Source organism: Arvicanthis niloticus, chromosome 5 (assembly GCF_011762505.2).
Source record: "Arvicanthis niloticus isolate mArvNil1 chromosome 5, mArvNil1.pat.X, whole genome shotgun sequence".
NCBI lineage: Eukaryota > Metazoa > Chordata > Mammalia > Rodentia > Muridae > Arvicanthis > Arvicanthis niloticus.
The window spans coordinates 20269022-20296309 of record NC_047662.1 but is presented as its reverse complement, the minus strand read 5'-3'; the positions used below and the strand labels follow the sequence as shown (position 1 = coordinate 20296309).

Here is a 27288-nt window from a genome sequence, read left to right as displayed (position 1 = left end):
GGGTGCTGAGGGAGTGGATGTGGAGCCAGAGGGAGTTCATTTTTACCTGAGGTTGGGAATGCAGTGTGTGTGTGATATTATATTCATAATTGAATATAATTTTGAGAGATTTTGCGGGATTAAAGAGCGTCCAGGTTTGCCTGTCTGGAAGTAAAGAGGACGGGAATATAGCTCCAGTAGAGTCTTTGTGTAAGACCTCTCATTCAGTCTCCAGTACTGCAAATGAATAAGTAAATGAATAGGACCTATCCCTCCACTGATAACATGTCTGAGGAGCTTCCTGGAACACATATGAAATTCAGATATAGAATTATACATATGCAAAGAAATACACAGCTAGGGCTGGGGAGGTGTCTTGGTGGTTAGGAGTGTGTACTGCCCTTCCAGGAGATCTGAGTTTGATTTCTAGCACACATGACGGGCGGCTCACAATCTCCTGTATCTAAACTTTCTTTTAGTTCTGCTTTGAACTGACAGAAATCTGCCTGCCTCTGCCTCTGCCTCTGCCTCTCAAGTGCTTGTACTAACAGCCTTCCATGCACACTAGACAAGCACCCTAACAAATGGAGCTACAGCTTCATCCCTTGATTCCAATTTTGTTTGTTTTGCTTTTTGAGACAGGGTTTTTCTATGTGTGTAGTCTTGGCTGTCCTGGAACTTGCTCTGTAGACCAGGCTTGTCTTGTAACTCATAGAAATCTACCTGCCTCTCTGCTGGGATTAAAGGCCTGTGGCACCACCACCCAGTTCCTTTATTTTATTTTTTCTGTTTTCAAACCTTCACGTGGTGGCTTAGTTACTCTTACATGCCAATTAGTGGCAACTTTGAGTGTCAGGTAATCACCATGTCACCCAGAAGCAAGAGGACTTTGAGTGGGGTCTAGAGCCGGGCTCCTCTGATCCCTTGCAGAAGAGGAGGCTCTGAAGTAAAACAGTGCAGTCTGAGACTGGAGAGATGGCTCAGCGATTAAGAGCACTGCTTACTCTTGCAGAGGACCCTGGTTTGATTCTAGTTCCTATGTGGTGATTCAGAAGAACCTATAACTCTAGCTCCATCTTTGGGATTTGACTCTTCTGTCCTCCATGTATACCTGCGGTCATGCGTGCATGCCTACAAACACATACATTCCTGGACATAATTCTTAAAAATTATATACAATATATTTACATAAATATATATCCACATATATAATATATAATATATTACACATATATAATATATTACACATATATAATATATTACACACCCACACGTAGAATATATGAATATATTTTATATATATTCTATACATCATTACATAACATAGTTATAAATTATATGAATACATATATGTGAGTACATATATATGTGAGTATATATATATATGTGAATACATATATATGTGTATATATACATATATATATATGAAAAAAAGTGCAGTCCTGCCAAACCAAACTTGGTAGTGACCTACACATGCAGAAGGTGCAGAGTCCACACAGGAATGAATAGCAAAGCGGGAAGAAATGACCAGCTCTCTGGAAACGCCCGGCTTCCTTAGCGTGCTGGGCGTGGTTAGAGGCGTGGCCTACGTCATGTCGGACGGGCGGAGCCCCGCCTCCCGCAGTGGCGGGAGATCTGAACGCGGGTCAACACTAACGGCGGCTGCAGAGGCGCGCGGTTCGCGGCCGCCATGAGACGTAGAGGGCCGGAGGAGGAGGCGTGCGGTGTGTGGTTGGACGCGGCGGCGCTGAAGAGGCGGAAGGTGCAGGTGGGACGCCAATTTTGAGGCGATACGCGGGCTTTTGGGACGCCTGAAGGGAAGGGGTTGGCACAGAGGGAGGACGGTTTCCGGGCCACTGGCTGCGCGAAGCCTTAAACTTGGCGCCTAAGTTGTCCTGTGGCATGCTGGGAGAGGCTCAACCGCAGGTCACCCACATGCGTTGGCTGTGTCATTAATCTTTTTTTTTTTTTTTAAACCAGTGAAAGAGGTTTGAGTAGTACAGGTTCGCCCAGTTCGTTCATCAAGTGTGAGATAATTGCTTGCTTAGCATTTTATTTTGTGTTTAGGATTTCAGGTAATAATATTACCTTGTTTGGTTCAGCTATGTGTTAGTATCAGTCCGATTACCTAGGCAGAGCATGATAGATATGTCTCCATAAGTAATTTCAAGAGAAATATGGATTTTGGAGTTTAGAAAGATTACTATTGATTTAAGACTATTTAAGCAGACTATTAAAGGAACAGGTGGAGATCTGAGATTTAAATAGTTTGATTAGCGGTCTAAAGACCAGCTGTTAACCATTTTTTGCTGATGAAAAATTGGAGAGTCTTATCTTTGTTTTGTTTTGAGCCAGGGTTTTTCTGTTATGTAACTCTGGCTATTCTGGAACTCACTGTGTAGAGCAGGCTGGCCTTGAGCTCAGAGATAACGCCTGCTCCTGCCTCCCAGATGCTAGGATAAGTGTGCGCAACCCCAGCCAACTGAAAATTTGAGGATTTTTAAAGTCATCTTACAACTGAAGTAATTTTTATCTCTCGGAGACAGTGTTTCTCTGAGTAGTCCTGGCTGTCCTGGAACTCAGAGATCCACCTGCTTCTGATTCCCAACTGCTGGGATAAAAGGCCACCATCACTTGGCTGAAGTAATTTTTTGAGAGTAACAAATTTTCACTTTTTTTTCCTCTTAACATTTTTGGAATAGGTAATATATTCATGTGTTCTGTAATGTAAACATATACTCTATGAGACATACTCCTGGCTTTGCCTGATATATATATGTGTGTGTGTGTATATGTATGCATCTTTTCCTATTTATAAATAGTTGCATGCTATACATTGTTTAGCAATTTGTGTGTATTTAGATTTTTTAAAAATTATTTTAATTGTGTGTGTGATACGCACATCAGAGGTGAGAGCACTTCTGGAGCTGGGGTTACAAGTAGTTGTAAGCCACCTGATATGGGTGCTGGGAATCGAACTCAGGTCCTCAGGAAGAGTAGTATGGCTCTTGACCAGGAAGCTATCTCTCCAGGCCATGCCCACCTGGCGCCGGATGTCTGTATGGATGACTTTGGAGGGGAGCTGTAGTTGCTCACAGTTGGGAGCTGCCTGATGTGAGTGCTGGGAACTGAACTTGGCTCCTCTAGCAGAGCAGCAAGCCGCCTTAACCACTGAGCCACGTCTCCAGCCTGAAGCTTGGGTTCTTACTTCTTGCCTAGTGATTCATGTTTTCATAGAGCTGCCTTCATGCCTTCGTAATATTACATGTGTAGAATGTCGTTCATTGTATGCATTAATGTTGCTGTAGTCAGCTCAGGCTGCCATAACAAAATGCCCTAGACTAGATGGCTTAAATAACAGGCCTGGTTTTCTTGGTTCTGAGGACTGCCAGTCTCAGTCTCAGAGTGTCATCATAGTCCTGTTTTGGCAAAGATTCTCCTGGCTTGCAAACAGTGCTTAGGTGTCATTGTGGTGTCTGACTGTGTGGGTGCGTGTGTGGAGGAGAAGCAGCAGGCTCTCGAGTGTCATCAGAGGCTCCCTCAACCTCAGCTAATATTAATTGCCTCCCAAGTCTCCTTCCCAATACCATCTCACTGAGAGTTAATGTTTTAGTATATGAACTCCATGTAACCACAGATCAGTCCATAGCTGAGGGTGTGTGTGTCTGTCTCCTTGTCTGTCTGTCTGTCTGCATGCATCAGTAGTACCTGATGAAAAGTTGTCTTCCATCTTTTGCTATTTAAAAAACAGCTTCTGAGCTAGGTTTGATGGCATGGGACTCAGAAGCCGGAGGCAGTTGGATTCCATGTTTGAGGCCATCTTGGTATGGCTGAGTTCCAGGTCAGCTGGAGTATACAGGGAGACTGCCCTGGGTGTCTGTGGGGGGGGCGGGGGGGGCACGACAACAACAAAATCACCACAAAACCCAAAAGCCATTTCTGTGATGAACATGGCACAACCTTCTGCACCTCACCATATGCATCTGTTCTTTGGTATCCTATGTAATATGTATGGCTAGTTTCATTTGTTTTCTTTCTATGTAGCCCAGCTTGGCCTGGAGCTCACTATGTAGACCAGGCTGGCCTTGATCGTTCCTTGATTCTCCTGAGATGAGAGGGCATATGTAATATTTAAAGAAAACAATAAATGCTAGCGTTTCTCTGGGCGCTGGGAGCCTCTGAGAGCAGATTACAGTGGCTTGTGGACTGGAACAATAGCACAGGTCAAACAGCCTTTGGCTTATGATTGGCATCTGAAGGGGACAGGATAGCATTCTTAAGAACCGCCTCTTAACCAGTGGGGTCAGACATCTATGAGGAATGCTGTCACGGTGGATTGAACCAGAGGATGTTTAACTGGTTTTTGCTGCCTGGATTGTTTGCTAGGCTGTGAGGGGAAAAAAAAATCCACACCCATGTAGCCGCCCTCGGCCACAAGTCAACTGGATTCACCTGAAAGGGGGGCTGGGAATGAAAGGGGAAGGAGGGCGAGAAGAGATGAGGCCAAGACAAAGTTCTCTGATCAAGGCCCCCAGCTTTAATGTTCAGCTCTCAATTTAAAGGGGAAGACCCAACCCACAACCCCTCCTGATTTCAGATGGGTGGGATAATCCATAGTCCGTTCCAGGTCATGGCCGGAGATGTCTCAAGGCAAGCCCAGGGGCAGTTCTGCTGTGTTCTGCCAAGGTGGGTAACTCCACCTAGATCCCATCACTTGACCTTGCTGTGGCAACCAAGGTCTCTTCAGGCTTGCTCATGGTGGGGGGAAGGTACACACCCATAGTGTCGAGTGTGTATTTTCTTACTAGATTCTCATAAAACACTTCAAATACCAGACAAGAGCACTACAGTGTCTAGCAGACTATAGAAACCTGCCTCTTCTAGAGTAGCCATCAGAGAGACACACTACTGTCTACTGGCATAGCTACTGGCCAGTGCTTTGGAAAACCTCTCTTTCCCCTCTTGGTCCTTGAATAAAACTTATTTTGGAGAGAATGGGGGTGGCTTATAGTTTGACCTATATTTAGAGTGAGTTATGCCTTATCTGTTCTCATGGCCACAAGCACGCAGCACTGGCCTCACTACATAGATTTTAGACAGTGGATAGGGCGTATTTTATTTTCTTTCTTTTTTCTTTTTTTCTTTTTTTTTTTTTTTTTTTGATTTAAGAAATATTTAACCAGGCCTGTAGCCCCAGTGGTTAGAAAATGGGGACAGGAAATCAAGAGTTCAAAGCCGCTGGGCTACATGACAGGCACTCGTTTTCATACATGCTTATAAAAATAAAACCAAACAGATAATACTGAATTATTTTAAAGACAAAAGGCCTCATTTGTGGTAGTTACAGTTAACACATTGATATTCTTCAAGACGTGTATATAAGTAAAGTAGTGTCCCCCAATCTAGTGGGTATTTGAAACCTCAGTACTTAACCCTAGATATGTTGTATTTTTTCCTGTAGATAGAAGCCTATGATACATTTTTGTTAAGATTTTATTTTGTTTGTTTTGTTTTTGAGAGAGTATCTCTATATAGTCCTGGCTGTCCTAGAACTCACCATGTAGACAGGCTGGCCTTGAATTCACAGAGATCCACTTACCTCATCCTCCTGAGTGCTGAAATTAAAGGCATGCCCCACTATGTCCAGCATGTTTTAAGATTTTTATTTTATGATTCTTGTTATTTTGAAACAGTGTCTTACTATGGCCCTGGCTACCCTGGAACTCATTGTGTAGATCAGGCTGGCCTCTCCCAAGTATTTGAATTCAAAGTATGTGCCACCTGAAGGGCAAGACTTATTTTTAGTTCTGTATGGGTGTGCATGTCTGTGTTGGAGTATGTACACAGTAATGCAGGTGTTTATAGAGGCCAGAGATCCACTGGGTGGAGTCAAAGGCAGTTGTGAACCTATCTGTATAGCTACTCTGGTCCTCTGGACGACAAGCACTCTTGACTACTGAGTCATCTCTACAGCCCTTGTTAAGACAGGGTCTCAGCCAGGCAGTGGTGGTGCATGCCTATAATCCCAGCTCTTAGGAGGCAGAGGCAGAAGCAGAAGCAGTTGTATCTCTGAGTTCAAGGCCAGCCTGGTCTACAGGCTGAGTTCCAGGGCATCAGGGCTACACAGAGAAACCCTGTCTTGAACCCTTCTCCCTTTCTCCCTCCAAAAAGAAAAGACAGGGTTTTGTGCATTGGAGGTTGTCCTTGAGCTCACATGTAGTCTAGGATGACTTGAACTGCTCTCCCATCTTGTGTTCTGGGAGCTGGATTTTAGGCATGTGCCTGCCATGATGCCCAATGTTAGAAGGTTCAGAGCTTTATGAATGCCACATGAGCACTCTACCAACTGAAGCACATCCCGAGCTCTGGAGTTTTACTTTATAAAGAACAATAATAGAAAATAATATAGCAATGCACTGATGAACAGGGAACCTGGAGTACACAGAGAAGTACACTGGCTCAAGATGACTCGCATCCTGGGGGAGCAGGGTGGTGCAGAAACGCACGGTAGTCAGAGTGACAAATTACAACTTCACTTGTTTATGTCTGTAATTTCCACTGCTGTGTTAGACTTGAGTTGCTGTAGGAAACAAACAGCACAGAGCAGAACCTTGAGTAAAGGAGGTGCTTTCCTTACACTCAGGGGTACAACTACTCACCTTCCACATAAGACCCCCAAGTTCTATGGCTGGTTGAAAGACTAATTTATATAACTTTCAATTTTTATCTTTTAGCTATGCTTCCTGTAACATTGAAAAATCTGCCACTGCCCCCTTGCCCCAGTACTGGAGATCGAATCTAGGGCCTGGCACATGCTAGGCAAGCTAGCTACCACTAAACTACTCTTGCTGCCTTTTAAATCTTTTTTACTTCATATGCAGATGTGCACATATGAGCACAGGTATGTGCATGTGCAAGTGTCCTTGAGAGCCCTTAGGAAAGAGTATTTTTCTATACATTAGGGAGATGGCACAAATTTAAGGTGATTAATGTTTGCCACCTTCATTGTGTTACATTTAGGTGTCATTGTGATTAAGGAAAGGGCATGATCAGGAACATACCAGAAACACTGGCTGAGTCATCGCTGGTTTCTAGGCCAGTGAGTGGAACACTGGCTGCTGTCCTGCCTCTCAGCAGCTTTATTAACATTGCCAGCGCGGTCTCTGCTGGCCTTTCAGCTATATTTAGAATTCTTCCCTCTATTCTTCCTCCTTCCCATCCCATCAGTTTGTCCTTGGGTTGAACATAAGGCCTCCCTGTGTCTAAGCCTCTCGCAGGGTATTCAAGTTCTCTGCCACCTCCGTATCCTCAGCTCTGTCTTCCCCCAGCCCCGTAAGATCTCACTGTGTTCCCAAACTCAAAATCTTCCAGCCTCAGCTTCCCATGGGCTGGGGTTATGAGAGTGGCTCAATGCCTAGTCTAGAGTCGTGTTTCTTACCATCTCTCTCACATGGACCAGGATAACCCTTTGCTCAGTTGAATTGAATCCATCTCCTCATAATAACCAGAAGCCCCCTTAGTCCCGAGAGCTGATTGGACATGCATCTGCTCTCTCACTGCTCGGCCTCACTGACCCTTGAGGTCCTTTGGCCTGGTGCTTTAGCACTTCTCCGCTCCAGAGTGAGTAGAATAGAGTCATGTGCTACATTCTGTGATTGCTCAGATCCCGTTTTATCAGTGAGTTCTTTCTTAGCTACCATAGACTAGAAGCCTTTGTCCTTGCCCCATACACTCGTCACCATCTTTCCCTTTATCTTCACCGTAGCACGGTCCGTTCAGCCTGCAATATGCTCTGAATTTAACCTGTCCCTCCTGATGGACTTGTCTTCATTAGACTGAAGGTTGCAGGAGTCCTTAACAGTTGTACTCAGTCCACAGTTAGCTGCCAAGTGAACACCCGGGCCAGCTTTGCTGTCTCTGCTACTGCAGTGCCTTATTCTTCCTCTCTGAGGGATGAGTGGGAGGACTTTGAGCCTTTGGGGTAAAAATAGGCTGGAGATGTCCAGGAAAGTGACTTTTGACATGTTTAGCGCTCCTCCTTGCTGACACTACCTCCTTTCTCTAATAGAGAAGGAAGGCTTAGTTCACTGAATGGAAAGGCATAACAGTAATGGAGTCTAAGACAGCAGCTCTTGTCGAATGTACACCTGTCACCTGGCAAGGACTGTCATCCAGTCTTAAGCTTTATGTCATCCTGGCATCCATTTTAGTCAGAAGTTACATTTTCACATGCCAGAAGTGGGGGTCATTGACTATATAGGTTTCCAAGTTTGCACCCTAATCTAGAACCCCACAGTTCCTTGGTGTGGTCAATCCAGTTACCTGTGGGACAGCTAGATGCAGCCTGGATGACTGGCTTTGCTTATCTTCCTACCTGACAGTGACTGGGTACTAACTCTGTGATCTCCTAGAACTCAGATCTGTTTGCTGTAACCCACCAATTGAAACTCTCCAAGGAAAACTTGTTTGGATAATGTCCTGGACTCATGGAAAAGGCGTTGGCTCAGTGGTTTCTTCTCTGTTCTCCTGCCTTGGGATTATAGTCATGCACCCCTATGACTAGCAAGGGAACCCCCCCGACCCCCAACCACCACCATGCAGGCTGACCTCTAGCTTACTGAGCGTTTTGTTTGTTTGCATTTCCGTATCTTGCATATATAGATACTCAAATACCATTCACAATATTTCACACATTTAACATGTGTTTCCATAAAACTGAAAGACCATATGCCAGCGTGGGCTTCTTACAATGTGTTGGGTAGGTTCCAGGAATGAGTATTTCTAGGGAGCAAGGCAGAAGGGCTTTGCATTTTAGTTTTGGGATTCAGATTATGGGTCACGATAGAAACAGGATTTTTCCCAGATTCAAATTCAAGGTGAGGCAATAAGGACCTCTCTGTTTCACAGAAAAATATAATGGTCACATTAGCAGGAGAGCATGGGACATGGAAACTCAGGATTGGTTGTCTTACCTGGGTTGTGGGAACTCCCAAGTCTTGGCTCATAGAGGTGTGAGCTCTGGGGTCATTCAGCCTGCAGTTCCAGCTGGCCATCGCCACTGCTCACGGGTCCCCTGACAGAAGTGAAGCTTGCACAGTAGACTAACAGGCACTCTGCAGATGTCTGGAAGTCATCTCGGAATTACAAAGCTACCTGGGCTTCTCCAGGTCCCAGTCTTCATATTGGCGGAGCATGCTGGCGCAGGCCTTTAATCCCAGCACTCAGGAGGCAGAGGCAGGTGGATTTCTGAGTTCAAGGCCAGCCTGGTCTACAGAGTGAGTTCCAGGACAGCCAGGACTACACAGAGAAACTCTGTCTTGAAAAAAAATGAAGAAACAAAAAGGAAAAAAAACCCAAAACCCAATCCGATGTTGACTTAGTGATAAAAACTGCAGTGCTCACCTTGGTGCATGCTAACCTGGAAAGTGCTTCCAAGCAGCAGGCTGGGGAAGCCTGCCACAGCTTCCTTCTCCCTGCTCCCAGTTCTTCACTGCCTGCCGTTCATGGTTTTTTTGGGGTTTTGTAAGGTTGGGTATTTCTGTTTTTTTAAGTTTAACTTTAATGTTTATGAATGTTTGCTAGCATGTGTGTCTGTGTACCACATGTGTGTCTGTGTACCACATGTGTGTCTGTGTACCACATGTGTGTGTCTGTGTACCACATGTGTGTCTGTGTACCACATGTGTGTCTGTGTACCACATGCCTGCCTGGTGCTGGTAAAGGCCAGAAGACATTGGATCCCCTGGAACTGAGGCTACAGATGGTAGTGACTGTGTTTGTGCAGGTCCTCTGGAAGAACAGCTAGTGCTCTCGCCAGCTGGGCTATCTCCCCAGTCTGCACACCCCCCTGTGTTTAAATGTTTGGTTTGTGTGTGGCCCTGGTTGGCCTAGAACTTGCTATATAGACCAGTCTGACCTTGAATTTGGAGAGGTCGACCTGCCTCTGCCTTTCCAGTGCTGGGATTAGAAATGTGTGCCACCATACCTGCCTTTAAATGTACAGTCTTGTTTTAACCACTTGAAGTACAACAGGGTTTCCATATGTACAACTGAAGTCAACTCCTGCCCAGAACTAATCATTTGGTGCTTAGTGTGTACATGTAGTCTACGCACTTGGGAGGTGGAGGCTGGAGGGCCACAAATTCACGGCCAGCTGGGTTCACATAGTGAAATCTGTCTTAAAAGCAACAAAGACAATAGCAACAGTCTATAAATCCAGTTCCAGGAGATCTAGTGCCCTCTTCCAGCCTCTGAGGGCACTAGACATACACTCAGTCCACAGACACACATACAGGCAAACAATCATACTCATGAAATAAAAATAAACAAACTTTAAGGGGAAAAACTGACAACAAATACAGCATGAGGGAAAATGGAATCGTGTTCACAGCTAGTTCCGAGTGGAGCCTGGTGAAAGTAGTGTGGACCTTTCTCTAAAAGGGAAAAATAGAACAAGCACATGGCCCAGGCCTTCTACTCCTGGTATACACCCAAAGGACTTACAACCTGCTGCAGAGATACTTGCTCGTCCGTGTTTACTGTCCCTCTATCCCAACACCAAGGAGATGGAATCAACCGGGTGTCCATCAACAGATGAACTGAATGGATACTGGAAAACATGGTATATATACATCATGTTCAACCTTAAAGAAAATGGAATTATGCAGCTTGCAAGAAAATGGATAGAATTTGCTCACAGTTGAAGGGATAGTCCATGTGGTGCTGAAGTCCTGGCCGGAGCAGCTGAGGACAGGTGTTCACACTGTATCTGCAGTTAGTAAGCAGAGACTGAGGGCTGGCGGCTCCTCCTTTCTGCATGGTGCTGCCTACTTGAAGAGTGAGCCTTCCCACCTCAGTTAAGACAGCCCTGATCAGGCAAGGCCAGAAGCTAACCTCATAGATGTGTGTGCTCAGAGGCTTGTCCGCCTAGGTTATTTCAACTCCTGTCAAATTGACAGTATTAATGACCACGGGTAAGAGAATCATTTTCACAATATCAATTCTTCAATGAACATGGGAGATCTTTTGATCTTCTAGTGACTTCAACTTCTCTGAGTGTTTTATTGAAGTTTCTATCGTAATTGTAGAGATCTTTCACTTATTTGGTTAAGTTTATCCCGAGGTATTCTATCTTATTTGAGGTAATTTTGAATGTGATTTCTTCCTTGGCATGTTATTGGTATATAGGAAGGCTACAGATGTATGTGAGCGAATGTATCTTTTCACCTTGCTGAAAGTGTTTATCAGTTTAGAGTTTTGGGGTAGTGTGTAGGGTCTCTGTCTATAATCATTTACAAATGGGGTGCTTTGACTTTCCTGCTTGTAACCCTTCCCTTTGCTTCTCTTATTGTTCCAGCTAAGATTGCTAGCACTGGTTAAGAATAGAGGAAGTAGACACATTGACTTGTTCTGGTTTTAGTGGAGATTTTTCTTATGTAACATATGTCGCCTTTATATTTACTTATGTTTCTTCGGTTCTGGGTTACTTTGGGACTTTGGCCATAAAGGGATGTTTGAATGAGTTGAACCCAACCCATGTGGTTCTGTGGCCGTGTTCTTAACTGCTAAGTGCATATTTGAAAATTATCAAAAATGTATTGATTGCTAGTGCAGAATTAATTATTTCTAAATCCAAAGGAGAGGGCCTCATCTTCGCATTCTTTGATTCATACTGTTTGGCCAGCCTTACTGATAACTCTTGGCTATTGGAAAGACTGGGCTGAAGTAAAGATCCTCACAACGGCAGGACGCAGAGGGAGATGACGTCCAGTACAAGCCAGCTTCCTAGAGAATGGGCTAGGAGTTGGGTCTACAGGGTGGAGCTAGTATGCTTCCAAGAATCACTGCTGTTAGTAGTAACGGGTTTCATTATTTTTCTCCCTCAGACACATTTAATCAAACTGGGCACCAAAATGCTGACATTGCTTCCTGGAGAGAGGAAACCTAACATTCCCTTTACTCAAAGAAGAGGCACTCGGCAGACCAGTATTGCATCCTTTGTTACCTTACAACCAGGTATGGTACCCACTGGAAACGCTTCAGTGTCTGAGAAGCAGAACGAGTGTATTCACTTCTCTGTGATGGAATCTTTATGAGCTGCACATGTTGCTTTGGAGAAGCTGGATATTATACATACATTTATACATGTATTTGCTGGTTCTCTTCTGCTCCATCTAATTTTAAATGTTTGTATTCAATGATAGAGCAGTGAGGAAGGGCATGCGTGACAGCTGTCTCAGAGCAGGCAGGAGCACACAGCCAGTTAGGGAACACTGAGAATGAGTGTTCTCACTCTCTGTGCCACTCAGGATAGCTGTGTAAACTTAATGTACACCGTTCTCCTCCAAACAAAATGTAAACACTTCTGTCTTACATAACAAGGGAAGCTCCCCCTCCTCCACTTCCCCAAAAAACAGTCCCCATTTTCAAAGACTGGTGTATTTTATATACTCTATGTTGAATTCTTAAGAAAAATTGAAGATTCTCACAAAATAGTTTCTGCATTGTATCTTATTAGAGAAGTAAAAAGAAATCCACCATTCTGCTTTTTAAAATTATATCTTTATATAATTTGAGTATAATTGTGTGGACTCTGAATCCTGTTTCATTCCTCTTTAAGGAAGAAAAGGGTCCATCCCATACTTACTGAAATGGATAGGCTAGACACTAGTTTGTTTTCAGTTTCTAACTGGTTGATTTAACATCCTACTTATCTTCGTTGGCTTTCCCATGAAATGTCTGAGTTGTGGAGAGATGACATTTATTTTTATAATTACCAGAAAATTCTAGAGTTTGATTGCTAATATGATCTTTTTTATGACCTTACAAAACAAATATCTAGGCATATTTCCTTAAGGATAATACCTGGGTACGTGGTTAGCTAAGGCGGGACCATTGTTTAGTAGAAACCATAGTAAATAAAACAAAAGCAAAACTGTTTGGGCCTTTGTTAAGAACCGTGTGACGAGAACTGAGTTGGAGAGGTCAGCCATAGTCTGACCATAAAGCATATTCGACATATTAGGCAGAGGGCAGGCACTGGAAACATCATGTTTGAATAGGGGAATATATGAAGTTTTAGAGCATTGAGCAGAGAAAAGCAAGACTGAAAATAGAAGTATTAGCCATGAAGTTCTTTGAAGAGTCTAGGACTCCTGTATCTGGTAGTAACCTTGTCTAATACTGGGTTCAGAAAACCCAAGGAACTCCTGCTTAGAGCATTTTTCTTAGTGTAATTATCTTTAGTTTCATTAGGAATAGCAAATGGTGGTAACCAGAAGAACATTTTCTCTCTCAAAGAAAATCAGATCAACAAAGAATGCAAGAGAACCCAACTAGACCGTTTGGACCAAGGATCAGAGGATGATTGCTTGGTATCACCTTTGGCCACTTCAGCTCCTACAGACATCCAGGAAGCTGGACATTCTGCTCCGTCTCCCCAGACTTCAGGCTGCCACAGTTTGGAAACAGCATCTCTGACTATGATGTCTTTGCCCCAGCCCGATGTCCTGATGGGCACTGGAGAGAGTAAAGCCCCCCTGGCTCCTTCCTTTACCCAGTTCTTGGAACGTTCTTGTTTGCTGGACCAAAGAGAGGCCAAGAAGAAAAGAGAAGGGCTTCATGGATCTAAGACAGACTGTGCAGTCATGAGAAGCCACATCAGACCACCTGGAGGTAAATGCCATCAGCCCTTGGACAAAACGGAAACAGGGAAAGGGGGACCTGCTAAAGAAAACAGGCAGGCTCCTGTGCATCTTCAAACCTACAGGTTTGGATCCTGCAGTAGGAAAAAACCACTATTGGTGACAAAAAGCCCTTGTCCTCTTTCTGTGTTTTCCTGGGACAGTGAAAGGAGTGACAGGGACTCCTGGAGTCAGCTTTTCACCAAGGATTCCCAAGGCCAGCAAGTCATTGCCCACAACATTAAAATGCCTTTCCAGGATGTAACCAATGCTAAGAATCAAGGCTCAGGGCAGTTTCCTGACAGCCCTCAGGCTCAGGGCCAAGATGGGCCTTCTCAGTTACATCTGCAGTCACAACTGCTCTTTACCCAGGACTCTGAAGGTAACCGGGTTATCAGGCACTAGTTCTAGATGCTTATGTGAGTGTATCTGGAAGTGGCAGAGATGGCGGGAAGTAGGGTGGGGCTGGGTAGAGAGGGCTTAGGTGAAAGCAGGTGGGATGAAGCAGCTGTGCTATGGAACATTTTCCGTATGTAAATAAAGCAGGCAGTGTGTGGTAGGCATGCTGGCTGCTATCATGCTTTCCACTCAGGAAGGTGACTGGTGCATTCCATGAATGGACGTGATGAGGCCTGAGACAGCAGGACAGGACTAACCACTGAAACATCTCAGTTTACGATGCTGCTCCTCTGCCCTTCTAGGGGCTTAGTGGTTCTTGCATCTTACAGATACGTGCCCTTCATCTCTGGATCATTCGAGCATAAGCTTGGGACCATTACTCCCAACTGCAGTTGAAGAGAAGTCTACCTCCCTAGCCCGGGTGTGTGGAGCTAGTGTGTGTGTGGGGGAGCATATGGCAGATGGTCATCTCCACCCGGCTTCCCCAGGCAGGGTTTTTCTGTGGAGCTCTGGATGGCCTTGAACTCTTGATCTACTTGCTTCTCTCTGCCTCCCAAGTGCCAGGTGTTGTTAACTATACATTGTATGCTTGGAGCTGGAGAGATGGCTCAGATGTTAAGAGCACTTGCTGCTCTCATAGAGAATGCAGGTTCATGTGCCAGCACTCATGTGTCAGTTCGTAACTGCCTATTTCTTCTAGTTTTATGGGATCTTACCTCTATAAGCACCAGACACGTGGTGCATACAGACATGTAGGCAAACACTCATACATATAAAATTAATTTTTTAAGAAAGTTATTTGCTTTATCTTTTCATACCCAGAGCTGAACTATCTTCCATGAGGGAAGAGGTAAGTTCCCTTTGCAGAACTGACTCTAGGTTAACATCTGGAAAGCTGGCTCTGGTGGTAATTAAAACATTTATCAGAGCTACCCAGTTGAGTACTGGACCAGACTGGTCTAGAATGGCATTTTGCTCAAAAAGAGACGGCAACTTCATGACATGTGAGTACAGGTACACGTGCCATCAGAGGGCAGCTTCCAGAAGCTCTCTCTGTTATGTGGATTCCGGACTCGGGACACCAGGCTGAGTGGCAAACACCCACTGAGCCATCTTCCCAACCCAAGTCAACTTTTTAATAAGTGGTGTCACTGTCCTGAATTCCACCAATCATAACTTGTGTGATTTTGCCTGTATTCTACCCAAAGCACCATTGTTCATGTGGCATTGTGTGTGGCAGTTGATGGAAACCACAGTAAGTTACCAAATGGAATTGCTTCTACAAGTTTTGGAAATTTTTCTACAGAAAGAACAAAAATCCCTTCGAGGAAGATTTACAGGTGTTTTGTCTAAATATATGTGTATCTCATATGTGTGCCTGGTACCAGCAAGGCCAGAAGAGTGTGTCAGATCCTTGGGACTGGAGGAACTGACAATTATTAACAGCCATGTAGGTGCTGGGAATCAAACCCTTGTCTCCTCTAGAAGAGCAGCTAGTGATCTTGACTTTTGGGTCATTTCTCCAGCCCTAGGAAATTTCTCTTAAGGTTCTCAACTTGTGTGTGGGTCTTGGCCTCTTGAGGCTGCACAGCAGGTATTTACACAACTCATAATGGTAGCAAATTTAGTTATGAAGTAACAACAAAATATTTTTATGGTTGTGGGGACGGGGGTCACCACAGCATGAGAACCTGTATTTAAAGGGTTATTGTGAGAACCACTGTCCTGAGGCCAAGAAAGGAAGTCAGGAGCCTGTTTTTAAAAGCTCATATACCTTAGAATGAACAGGAGCCCTCTTTTTTCACCAGAGGCTACTGTGGTCAAAACTCAGAGATGAACAAAGAAAAAAATGTACCATTTCTCCAAATCCTTCATTTAATATCAGGTAATGCTTCAACTCAAACACATAGTATTCATACCATAGAGAAAAGGGCCCTGAGGGCACCTGAGTCATGCATGATGCAGTAAATAAAATCTTGGCCCAACCCAGAGAAATCAGCCATTGTCCTAGAAGGATGGTGTGTTCTTTTTCTCTCCTCATTTCTTTTCCTAGATGGACTTAGTAAGTCCATGGAAGAAAAAAATTTCAATCAATGGAACTAAGGAGGCCCTGGAGGGTAGATCAGGTTGTAGTTTTATAAAATATGTTTAAGAAAAATAGGCCAGGCCTCCCTGCAGCAGCCCAGATGTTGGCTGGTCCAGTGGCCTGACCACTGTAGCTAGAGGAAAGAGGGGTGTGTGTGACTGCCGGGCACTGGTGCAGGTCTATGATGGAGCAGCACAAGACCTTCCTGTGAACATGAACATAAACACCTGCTCCCCCTTAGCCCAATGGTGCTGCGGGGAAGCTGCTTAGAGCGACAGCTGTGCACAGCGTGTCCAGTGAGACCAATTATGGAGTCTAATGCAGTGAGTTAATTAAGTCGTTCATTGAGGGCTTGGTTTTCAGAGACAGGAAAAAACAAACTTCACCCCTTAAGCAGAGATATTCCACTCTACCCAATTATCTGTAACAAATGCCTCTTCGCAAAAAACTATAGACCTTAGCTTCTGCCAAGGTCTAAGTGCAGGTAACACATAATCCAGCTCTTCTCTTCCAGCCCAAGCCCTAGTCAGCAAGACTGTTGCAGATCTCTGAGAAAGACATCTGCGGTGAGGAAGGCAGCTATTGAAGGAGTTCAGGAGCAAGAGACCGAGTTTGCAGTCAGTGCTGTCAGTTTCCTTTTCTACTGATGTCTTCTTCCTTTAGGGCAAACTTCCTCCTAAGGACTTCAGAAATAAGGACAGCAGGGTCTTCTTCCTTCAGTAAACTCCGACTCCTGGAAACACAAGAACTTGTATTTAGGGAGCATATGCTCTGTTCTGGGTCATGGTGTATGTGCACTCTTTACCTCCTCAATCTTCATAGCAGTTCTGTGAAACACTTGCCATTGCATGTTCCCACACCCATGGGAAGATTCGGCATGCAGACCTAGAGTTACAGTCAGTGTTTGGCCTTTAAAACCAAGCTATCTGATCTGGACCCCATCTCTTAACTAGAATGCCTATATTTCTTACACAGCTACAAAATATGGGTAAAATGAAGGCCTATCAATTAGTTGGAGCTCTGATTTTATCTCAAGAGGGTCTGCAATAGGTGACTGATGGCTCAGCCATTCTGAGTTTATTCTACCACCATCTTCCCTTACGTGAGCTGTTTGGTTGTGGGTTTCTCCTGCTCCCTTTAAAAGATCAAAATCATAGCAAAACATCTACATTATAAGGAACTGTGGGAACACATTGAACTTTAGGGTAGGCACACATTTATCATAGAAGAGCATCCTGGATGCTCTGGAAATAGTTGTCTGAAGGTATTTTACAGGTCTTTGAAGAAATACATGAAGGTCAAAGATTGACTTCAAATCTGAAAGTGAAACAAGGATTGTCTTTGGTCTATCACATTATCTGAACTTTTGCTGACCTGGCTAACTGAACCATTCTTAGAGAAAAAGATGCCAGGACACGTGTGGGACGGGCTTGGCAATGGTTTTGGATATAATTTGGTCTAAGAAGCCAAATACTGAAAGCTGAGCTGGTGACAAATGTCTCTATTTCTAGCACTCAGGAAGCAGAGGCTGAAGGGCCACAAGTTCAAGACCAGCCTGAGCTACACAGATAAACAAGAGGCATGTTTTAGAACACTAACTAGAAGAAAAGGGGATGAGGGCCAACCAAAATGAAGTGAGGCAGCAGCTGGATTTGGGGAGTAAGAGATCAAAGAACCCTTATATGCCAGATAGACTGGGGTGGCAGGCTTCTCGCCCAGCACTAACACGGACAGCTCTACTGGGCACCCACCACCAAGCTTGATCTCCAACTAAGGTGCCTAAGAACAAGGTCCTCTGTAGAGTCACTCAGTACGTCTGGAGTAGCAGCAAAGGACAGGTTCCTCGGGCAGTTCTAGAGCTTGTCTACCAGGAAGCTTCTCGGGGGCTCAAAGAATGGCCTTGCTTCAAACTCCAGACCTGCTCAAATTCCCTCAGACTTAAGCTAAGTCAGCCACAGCTTCATTCTCTGGGTATTCTGCTTTGATGAGTTTAATGTGTACAAATCTGGGCTGGGTGTAGTGGCTCATGCCTTGATCCCAGCACTTGGGAGGTAGAGGCATCAGAACTCTCAAAATTCAAGTCCAGTCTGATCTACAAAGCAAGTCCCAGGCCACCCAGGGCTTTACAGTGAGACCTTGTCCAAAAAAAAAAAAAAAAAAAAATCAACACCTTAAATCTGAGCAGTTTTGATGAGCAGCCAAATTTATATGATATTTTAATATATTATATATGAAGGCACGAGGTAGTGGTGAATGCCTTTAATCCCAGTACTCGGGTGCAGAGGCAGCCTGGTCTATAGGAAACCCTGTTTTGAAAAACCAAAAACAAAGCTTGTTTCTCCAGTCCCTGAACTTGAGGGTTTTACATTACAGAGTAAATATATATATAGATACACACACATATATGTGTATATATATGTGTGTGTGTGTGTGTATCTATCTATCTATCTATCTATCTATCTACCTACCTACCTACCTACCTATCTATGGAGAGAGACAGAGAGAGAGAGAAACAAGCGCCTGCAGAGAGAAGCCAGAGGTATAAGATCCCCTGAGCTGGAGTTACAGATAGTTGTCGTACTGTGGGTATTGGGAATCAAACTTGGGTCCTTTGCAAGAGTACAGTGCTCTTAACCACTGAACCATTTCACTATTTTATTTAATAATAAAACCTCTGTTATGAAGTTCTCCTTCTACCAAAGTCTACTAGTTTGAGACACCAGTATGACCTACAAACCTTGTTTTGAAGGATAGAGCATGGGAAAACATGTTCGCTAGCAGCATGTAAACTAAGAAGCTACTGAATCTTTGTTAAAACCAAAGCATTGGTGTTTTGCCTGTCTGTATGTCTACAGTGACAGGCAGCTGTGAGTTCCCATGTGGGAGCCGGGAACTGAGCTGCTGAGCTCTCTCCGCTCCGTATCTGCACTCTTAACACTCAACTGAGGCAACTTAATAGAACAAATGCAAAGCGTTGCTTTTTCCTCAAACTAGGTCCTAGTCAGTCAGCAAGCTTTGTGAATGCAGCAACATGATTATTCATCATGAGCCAGGAGTAACTAAGAGATTACCAGAGCTCCTGTCAGATACTCACAGGTCTTGGCTCTGCTTTATCCGATGAAAATCCTTTAGGATGCCCATCATGTCTGCAAAGCTGCTGGCCTTGGACAGAGAGATGCAGTCATCCTCTTCAGATGAACTGCAGGTAGTTTTGTGTTCTGGTTTGCAGCACTCAGGGCTGGCAGAACAAAGCAGGGGGATTGTTGGAAGCTCAGGGACCTCAACCTCAGACTCCTCGGTGATGTCACTAATGACAAAGGAAGTTGTAGAGTGGAATGAGGATCCAAAGCAAGGCAAAGGAGAAGAGACATTTGAACTTCCTGGAGATAAGAAATCTGGCGTTAATGAAGCCGAAGCTGAAAGAGAAAACAATAGGCATAATGGACATTGGGCTGCAGTACAGTGATGACCTCACAAACATACTCATTCCCTGAGCTGCCATGACACTCCTGGAGTGCCATGGGTGGCCTATCTGTCCTCAAGGGAGTCTTCCCCGCTCACTGGCTTTTTGAGTGTCCAGGACAGAAACCCCATCCCACAGGGAGTCATGACTCCTAAATGCCCCCATTTCTCAGTGGGATACAGGTTTGAAGCCCCGTTTTTTGTTTTTCCCAAGACAGAGTTTCTATGTGTATCCCTGGCTGTCCTGGAACTCTGCAGACCAGGCTGGCTTTGAACTCAGAGGTCTGCCTGCCTGTGCCTCCCAACTTCTGGGGTTAAAGGTGTACATCCCCACCTGGTTGGAAGCCCTGGTTTACACCGAAGCCAAGCAAGGCTTGCACTTCCTACATCTGTCATTTTCTCAACTGTGATGGTGTTTTGGTTTGATATTTTGAATTTTGCTATCTGTGACCTTGAACTGTCTTAGACAAACTCTCCTGTTTTAATTGAGACAGTTGTTTTTCAGAGTTCCTAAGAAATGTTATTACACTTACTTACTGTATGTGTGTAGGTACAGGTTGACTACAGAGTAGGCCAGGACAACCTGCAGGAGTCTGGTCTTTGTTCCCCAATGTGGGTCCTAGAGGTGGAGATGGAACTCAGATAGGCTTGGTGGCAGGTGCCTTTACCTGTGAGCACCTTGGAGCCCTGTGCCTATCTTCCTGAGTCACAGACTATTTCTCATCCTTATCTCACTCAATAATCAGGGGCAGGGAAAGACCAGCCTGCGATAAATTACATGTTCGTTGTGGGGCTCCTACCTGCATCTGCTGCCACTATCTTAGCAATCTGGCTGCGCAGGTGGCTTAGCTCATCCTGCAGCTCAGTGGTGCGGCTTAGGGCAGGCAGCGCTGGCTTCTTCAGCGCCAGAAGCCTCTCCTCGGACCCACGCAGATTGGGCACTGAGGCATTCCGCTGCATGACAATCAGAGGGCTAGGCTTCCAGGTATGTCTCAGAGGGCGTGTATCACTCCTGGGCCAGAGAAAGAAAAATATGTCTTATTACAGACAGCTAGCCACTGTATGTCCCTGATTAAATTCTTCCACCCCACAGGTTCCACTCCCCTTTAAGCCCTTTAAGCTCAATCCTATTGCCCCTCAGCCTCTGTAAGTGCCCTCCTTGCTGACTGCCACTTCTGGTAGAACCTGCCCATCATCAGCAGAGCAGCTACCTGACCCGAGCATATGTTTCCTCTTCATCTGCAGCAATCCAGGCAATGTCAGCCAGAGTAGGGACTGGAGGTACATCTTTCAAACACAGATCAGAGATGTTGGGCAGGGTCTGTAAGAAAGCAAAATTCAACATTTACTCAACATGAGGAGAACGAATCAGATTAATGCAAAATGGGACACCTAATCCAGCACTTAGTGAGAAAGGCTTCCTAGAGCAAAGAGAAAGCTACCTGCTTACAAATCAGACTATTTAATGGGACTGGCCTGAACTGTCCCTCCCCGTGATGTGCTGCCTGCGTGATGTCTGTACCATGTGCATACTTGGTACCCACAGACGCTAGAAGAGGCATCAGATCTTCTAGAACTGGACCTACAGACAGCTGTGAGGTGCCCTATGGGTGGGAATCAAACCTCGGTCCTCTGTAAAAGCAGCTGCTGAGCCATCTCTTCAGTCCCATATACTAAATGTTAATACTACTTATATATGTTACTCTGAAGAGCCTGTGTCCTTAATTGTCTTTGCTCAGCAGCATCTGACAATGGATATAGTCAAATGTGAGGAGACTTCCACAGTGTCACACTACACAGCTTTATTTCCCTTTGCTTCTGAGTACCCAGACCCTTCCCAAGTTCCTTTGACAGTTCCAGATAGTGTTCAGTAATGAGACACTTGTAGCTACACACTTCCGATTCCAATCTTACCTAATACCCTGATACCATTTCTAACCCTGGATTCAGCTCCTGCACAGAGTATCAGGTCCTCATGCACGTATTTATGCCTCTCTGTGCCAATAATGCTTTCATGTCTCCGCTTCACATACTTGCTACCACAGACATCTAACACAGGGCTGGTGCCTCACCAGGAGTTCTTAATGGAGGCAACTGGCTCTAATGAACATTATTTAATTTTCTGCCAAGCTGGTGACATGGCTTAGCAGTTAAGAACACCAACTACTCTTGGGGAGGTCATGAGTTCAAATCCCAGCAACCACATGGTGGCCAGAGTAAGAGGGAGAAGGGAATAGGGGGAAATTTCTGCCACAGAAGCAGGTCTCAGAGACCTGGCCCAGACAAGAATCTCTAGAGTGGATGCTTTGAAAGCCTCCATGGACACAGAGTGAAGCAGCCCAGCAATAGAGTGGGCGTGTTTGGACAGAAAGAAGAGTATGGGGATTTGAAGCCACAGAGAAACACTAAAAATAGAGGCAAAGTGGTCCACTAAAAGAGGTGGTGAGAGAAGCAGGTCTCCTCGATAGTCACACCACTCATGGAGAGAGACAAGGCACAAGTGCCTCGGCGCTCTAATGTAAGTTATCTTACATTATTAGACCTGCTTTAGCAAAGGCTTTTGGGCCTGCTCTGATAAAATGCACTGCTGGAAGCATATGAAACCTGAGTCACTTAGCAACAAAGATAAAATGAAAGATTATCAATCTATGAGCACGCTGGAAGTCTAACTGTTGTGGTCACACATCCGTGTGCAATCAGAAAGGCAGTGTCCAGGATCTATTATAAGAGGTCAGTAAACTGACCAGGAAAGCAAGCAAGCAAGCAAGCAAGCCAAAAAAAAAAAAAAAAAACAAGATGTGAAGGCACAGAAGCAGCATCTACCTCCCATACTCTGAGCCCTTGTACACTCACCTCAAAGGATGCCCGTGGACAGGGCTTCAGGGGGAGATTGGTCCCAATTCTTCTTACCACACTGCGAGCAGCCCCATGTGGCTTGTTTTGCCAGATTGGGATAGTCTAGAGAAGAAAGACAGACAACCTCAAACCTCAGTGAGTCCAACTACTGTTCTTGCCTGCCTTTCTCTTCCTGGAGGTAAGTCAAGCCAATTGTTAGGGCCAGTCTCTACAGCTGCAGCTGCTGCTGCTAAAGTAGTCAATGGTTGGGAGGGTCTAGAGAAGGAACTAGAATTAGCTGTTGGTATGGCCGTTCTAGCTCCCTCATGTTCCTCTGTACAAAAAGGTAAAATACATGGACTTTTGAAATACCAAGAAAGAAGTAGCACCCCAGCCTTGCTCAAATGGCAGGGCTTCAGGGAAAACCAAAAATGAACTGCTGTCTTAGGACCTCATACAGTTCTTAAGCAAGCACAATACTAGGCTCTCTAGCCCCCTGCCTTGGGACTCCTTACCACATTGGCTTCCATTCCTGATGTTTCAGCCAGCTTCTGCACCTGAAGGACAAGGCACCCACAGGGAGAGCTGGAGGTGTGACTTCATATCAGGCCATTTCCAGGAGCATGAGATTTTCTTTCCTGTGAAACAACCCCAATGGCCACAAAATAAGCCTCTGCAGAGCCATTACTAAAACCAACACTGGCAATGTTTAAAGGAAGAAAGCTAGCCTAAGAGGCTGCCCTTCCTTGTCCCTGGCTTTTTTAAACCCAGACCCATTACAGGCTATGTTTCAGACCTGCTGAGAAAGCCTGACCAACCCTGCCTGGGAAACTCCCAGGCAACGCCTCCAAGATGCAGATAGAACACAACTAGCTTTTGGTGGTTACAAAGCTCAAAGGAGAGCAAAACCAAGAATGCCGTCCAAGCCTAAGCATTTATTCTTGAAAATTCAAATGGGTAAGAAAGACTCAACAGCCAGCTCATGCTAATTTCAGTCTACTAGGCTATGGGGAAAAGAGCTTTAAGTGGTTGTAATACATCACCCCACCCCCAACTGCAAACATTTTGTCACAGAACCATACCTCTAGCCCCAAGAGCTTTTTTTCCCCCCTTTTCTGCCTTACTGTGTATTGTAATGCTTTGGATGTTGCTTTCTTCATTGGTAAAATGAAGAAAGGTACAGTTGCCACTCTAGGCTACCCTAAAGGTCACTGAAATTGGGTGGGTAAAGTGCTTAACAAAATATAAAATAAGAGTTACTCCTGAATTTTGAAAATTTATAAGGTTACTATACAAAGCAACACTCCTGACTGTAGCCTTCACAGCTGCCCTGACATGAAGGTTCAATCAGTGAGCTTTATATCCATCAAACACAAAAGTACCCACTAGTCCCAGGCATGTAGACATTTGTGCTTTTAAGAAACTCAAGTCCAACAGGGCAGAACCTGGACACATTTTTCTATGAAAGGCTGGACATCATTACTAGGCAGGTGGACATACGAGGTGACTGCAGCCCAGGGCCCCATGGTGATTCTGGAGAGAATAAGAAAGTGAAAGACTTCTAAAGAGGACAGAGCATCCCAAGAGACTGCAAAAGGCAGACCAGAGGTCTCATCATGAGGGTTTGCAATTCCCAGGTGAGAAGTAGGGGAACCTAGGTCTGGCTCTCAACAGTGAGGAGATGAACTGGATGGGTCCTATCTCTTAAGGGAGAGTTCGAGTTCCTCTTCTGCTAAAGAGTTGTTATGATACACTTGGAGAGGAAAGGACTTGTCTGGCCAGTCACCAAGTGGCCGTTCAGTGGACAGTGTCTAAAGTCTGGTCTAGGTTCTGATATGTGCAGCCCTGTTCAAGCCTACAAAGTCCCTGTGTGCCAGACTTCTTGCTAAATGCCACTTAACTGTGCTACTCCTGCCATTACGCCCTCTCCTGTCCTGCTTCATCTCCAAGGACTCCAACCTCAGGTGACAGCATTTTAACAAGCTGCCTGTTCTATTGCTCTCCTAGACTCCACAGTCCTACCAGCAGGGTATACTCCATCTTCCAGCTCTCTCCAGACCAAGCTCTGATACCGTTTGGCAAGTACACGATTTGAGGCCATACTCCCTCCCTAGTCTTCTGCTGGGGCCATGCTACCAGCTCCCAACACGCCTTTTCGGTGCCAGTCTATACCAACTGCCTCTGTGGGTCCCAACAAAACCCTCCCTTATCCAGATCATCCCAGCCCCAAAGAACTCTGTTCATCCATCACTGTCCCTGGCAGCTTTGGTCCTTAGTTCACTCCGTAGCAGCTTAGATCGCCTTCCGAGGCTGCTCCAAACAGAAATGGAAGTAACCCAACAGCCCACATCCCGGCCTCTTGTCAGCCACTGTAGGCGCTTGGCATTAAGAAACCGCTGTAGGACACTTCGAGGCCCCGCCCCCCGCGTGCCCGCTAGACGCTCTTGCCCGTTCCGCCGACCTGGGTCTTCACACCTCGGCGCGGCCGCAGCCCCGTCTGCACTGGCCGTGCACGCCTCTTTACGTGCGGTCTCTCGGCAGACCCGCTCTGCTCCGAGAAGGGATCTCGCCCCGGCAGTCCTGGGCCGGGGAGAAACTTTTGCCCAGAGGTGCTCGGCGGACGCCAGGGCAGAGTGCGCGGGGGGGGGGGGGGGTCTCACGAAGCGCAAATGGCCAGCCAGATGCACCACCTTGCGCCCTCAACGACGAGTCCCCACCCCCGCGACGGCGACCCGGCCCGGGGCCAAGGTCGGCCAAGTTCTTACCGCGCGTCCAGCGGCCCTTGGACCCACGGGCCGGGCCGGAGCGCGCAGTAGCCTCCAGGCCGGCGTAGGTCTCAGAAACGCCGCGCGGCCCGGGCGTATCGCGCTCCAACGGCTGGGTCGACCCCAACCGCTGGCTGACTTGGCCAGCAACTACGCCTCGGGACTAGTGTCCTCACTAAGGGGGGCAGACAGCCGCGACTCCCGCGAGAACTTGCACAGGAATAGGGAACGCGTGCTCCCCTGCGCCGGGACGGAGACGCCGGTGACGCACCGGGGCGCTCACCGAGCCCGCCTCCTGCGGTACCCCGCATTGGGCTCACCTCAGACCCGAGCTTCAGACTCACCTCAGCCCCTCCTACCACAGCGAGCGGCCAAGCCTCAAACGTCCTCACTTCCGCTGACCCGCCTCCGGAAGCAATCGTTTGCAGTTGCGCGACGAGCCACACGCCCAGGAGAGGCGGGCCTAGCAAGGGGCCGGAACGGATGCGGGCTCTGAGTGGACAGCATACCGTCAGGAGGCCACACCCCTCTCTAGGCCACGCCCTCTTCCCCAGGGAGGCCTTAAGGCACTGGTTCTGTGCTTCCATCCGCTGGAGTTTCCTTCCATGTTTGGTTGCCGCCGCGGGAGTTGCTTCCCGTGTTTACTGTCAACAGACTTCTGGAAAGCGGTAGTCTGCCAGTGTTGCTGCTCAGCACCGAAAATAGTTGATGTTGTCCCTACTCCTGCTGCAGGACTCCGAATCCTCTCATCTTGGCATTTCAGCCTTTCCCCGTCTAGTCTGGACTCTCATCCCTTTTCATGGTTCCCAGACATAGCCCCCAGCAAAAATGGCTGCCTTCACCTTTGAGGCATGCCCTCCAGTGCTTCGGAGTAGCTTTCTTCTATTTAAAAGCTCGCTGCACGCACATACCCGTACAGACGTGTGCAGCATAATTCAGTCTGCTAATTAGTTGGGTGGATTGATGACATTCGGAGACTCCAAAGCTCTCAAGCACGCTCTTTTTGCTGGTCTCCATGGCATCCAGTTAGGGGGGACACACTTTCTTCTCTGCACGTGGCTTTGCCTGACTCACCAGTTACATTCCCTTGGTCCCAAAGCCTGTAATCCGCACTTGCTAGGAACAAATCTGTTGGATTTGTGGGTGGACAGCTCTATGCAGTCACAATGGGCATTATGCCCAGACCTGCCTTACTACACCCATACATGCTTTATTTTTCTATTGTTGTCCTCTTGAAATTACAGTTCTATGTTGCTGAAGAATGGGTACTGTCCTTAGGTGACTGAATTATACAAACATTATAGAGTGAGTACTTACGCACACCTACATGCCTGGGTGAGTTGGTAAAGCCTATTGCTCCAGGCTACAAACCTGCACAGCAGCAACTGTGCTAAATCCCAGGGAAGTTGTATCTCAATTGTAGACATTTACAGCTAAACACAGATAGGGATGGACCAAGTTCTAGATAGCTGGAATTTCTCAGCTCCTTTTTGGTTGTTGGGTGTCACTGTCAGACACACAGTCTATCCGTGACAAAGCCACCACTGAGTGGCACCCCACCATTTAAACATTTCTAATGTTTTTCTTGTACTTCATTTTGCACTGGTCCCCATAAGATATATAAGTGGTTAAAATCAAGTCTTAACGTGGAAACTGACTTTACCTCTCCCTGCCAGTGAAAATGATATGGTACAACAGGCTGGTTTGGCTCTGCAGTGTGGTTTGCAGAGCCTTTCTTCTGTGGATGGCTAGGCTTCGACACACCCTGGCTCAGCATGTTTCCTTGCCTTCTGACTAAACCTTCTTTTACAGGTCTTCTCCATCCTTATACCCTCCCCACCGTGTGTACACTATGGTGCCTTTGAGGATGTCAAAAGATAACCAGGAATCGCTTCTGTCCACCGTGGGGAATTCAGGGACTGAACTCAGGTTGTCTTGGTAGCAAACATCTTTACACAGGGAGCTATCCCACCACCCCCACAGGTACCTTTCCTCCCTTAATTATCTAATGACTGTCATACGCACTCAGCTTCTAACGAATTCAACATCAGGACCATTCTCAACACAAACTTCCAGATTC

The 27288-nt window shown here is 46.0% G+C and overlaps 2 protein-coding genes across 13 annotated transcripts; one reads left to right on the top strand and one right to left on the bottom strand.

Annotated features, from left to right (window-relative positions):
* The first annotated feature begins 4 nt into the window (after positions 1-4).
* Aunip (aurora kinase A and ninein interacting protein) lies at positions 5-16577 on the top strand. Of its 5 annotated transcripts, none has more exons than XM_076933995.1 (3): positions 5-1741; positions 11865-11994; positions 13225-16577. In XM_076933995.1, the coding sequence occupies exons 1-3, from the start codon at positions 1670-1672 to the stop codon at positions 14064-14066; spliced, it is 1044 nt and encodes a 347-aa protein (XP_076790110.1). In that variant the 5' UTR covers positions 5-1669; the 3' UTR covers positions 14067-16577. The 5 variants fall into 5 exon arrangements, with proteins under 5 accessions (XP_076790110.1, XP_034358980.1, XP_076790108.1 ...); XM_034503089.2 differs by having other exon boundaries at positions 5-1747; positions 13279-16577; XM_076933993.1 differs by having other exon boundaries at positions 5-1747.
* On the bottom strand, positions 15913-26298 carry Mtfr1l (mitochondrial fission regulator 1 like). 8 transcript variants are annotated; one of them, XM_034503085.2, is made up of 8 exons: positions 25209-25522; positions 22959-23081; positions 22462-22566; positions 20820-20929; positions 20409-20620; positions 20146-20227; positions 19241-19453; positions 15913-16879 (listed from the first exon to the last, which is right to left on the bottom strand). In XM_034503085.2, the coding sequence occupies exons 2-8, from the start codon at positions 22971-22973 to the stop codon at positions 16774-16776; spliced, it is 843 nt and encodes a 280-aa protein (XP_034358976.1). In that variant the 5' UTR covers positions 22974-23081; positions 25209-25522; the 3' UTR covers positions 15913-16773. The 8 variants fall into 8 exon arrangements, with proteins under 8 accessions (XP_034358976.1, XP_034358972.1, XP_034358978.1 ...); XM_034503081.2 differs by lacking the exons at positions 20146-20227; positions 25209-25522 and adding an exon at positions 25553-26298 and having other exon boundaries at positions 19241-19562; XM_034503087.2 differs by lacking the exons at positions 20146-20227; positions 25209-25522 and adding an exon at positions 25553-25685 and having other exon boundaries at positions 19241-19526.
* Between the last annotated feature and the right edge of the window lie 990 nt (positions 26299-27288).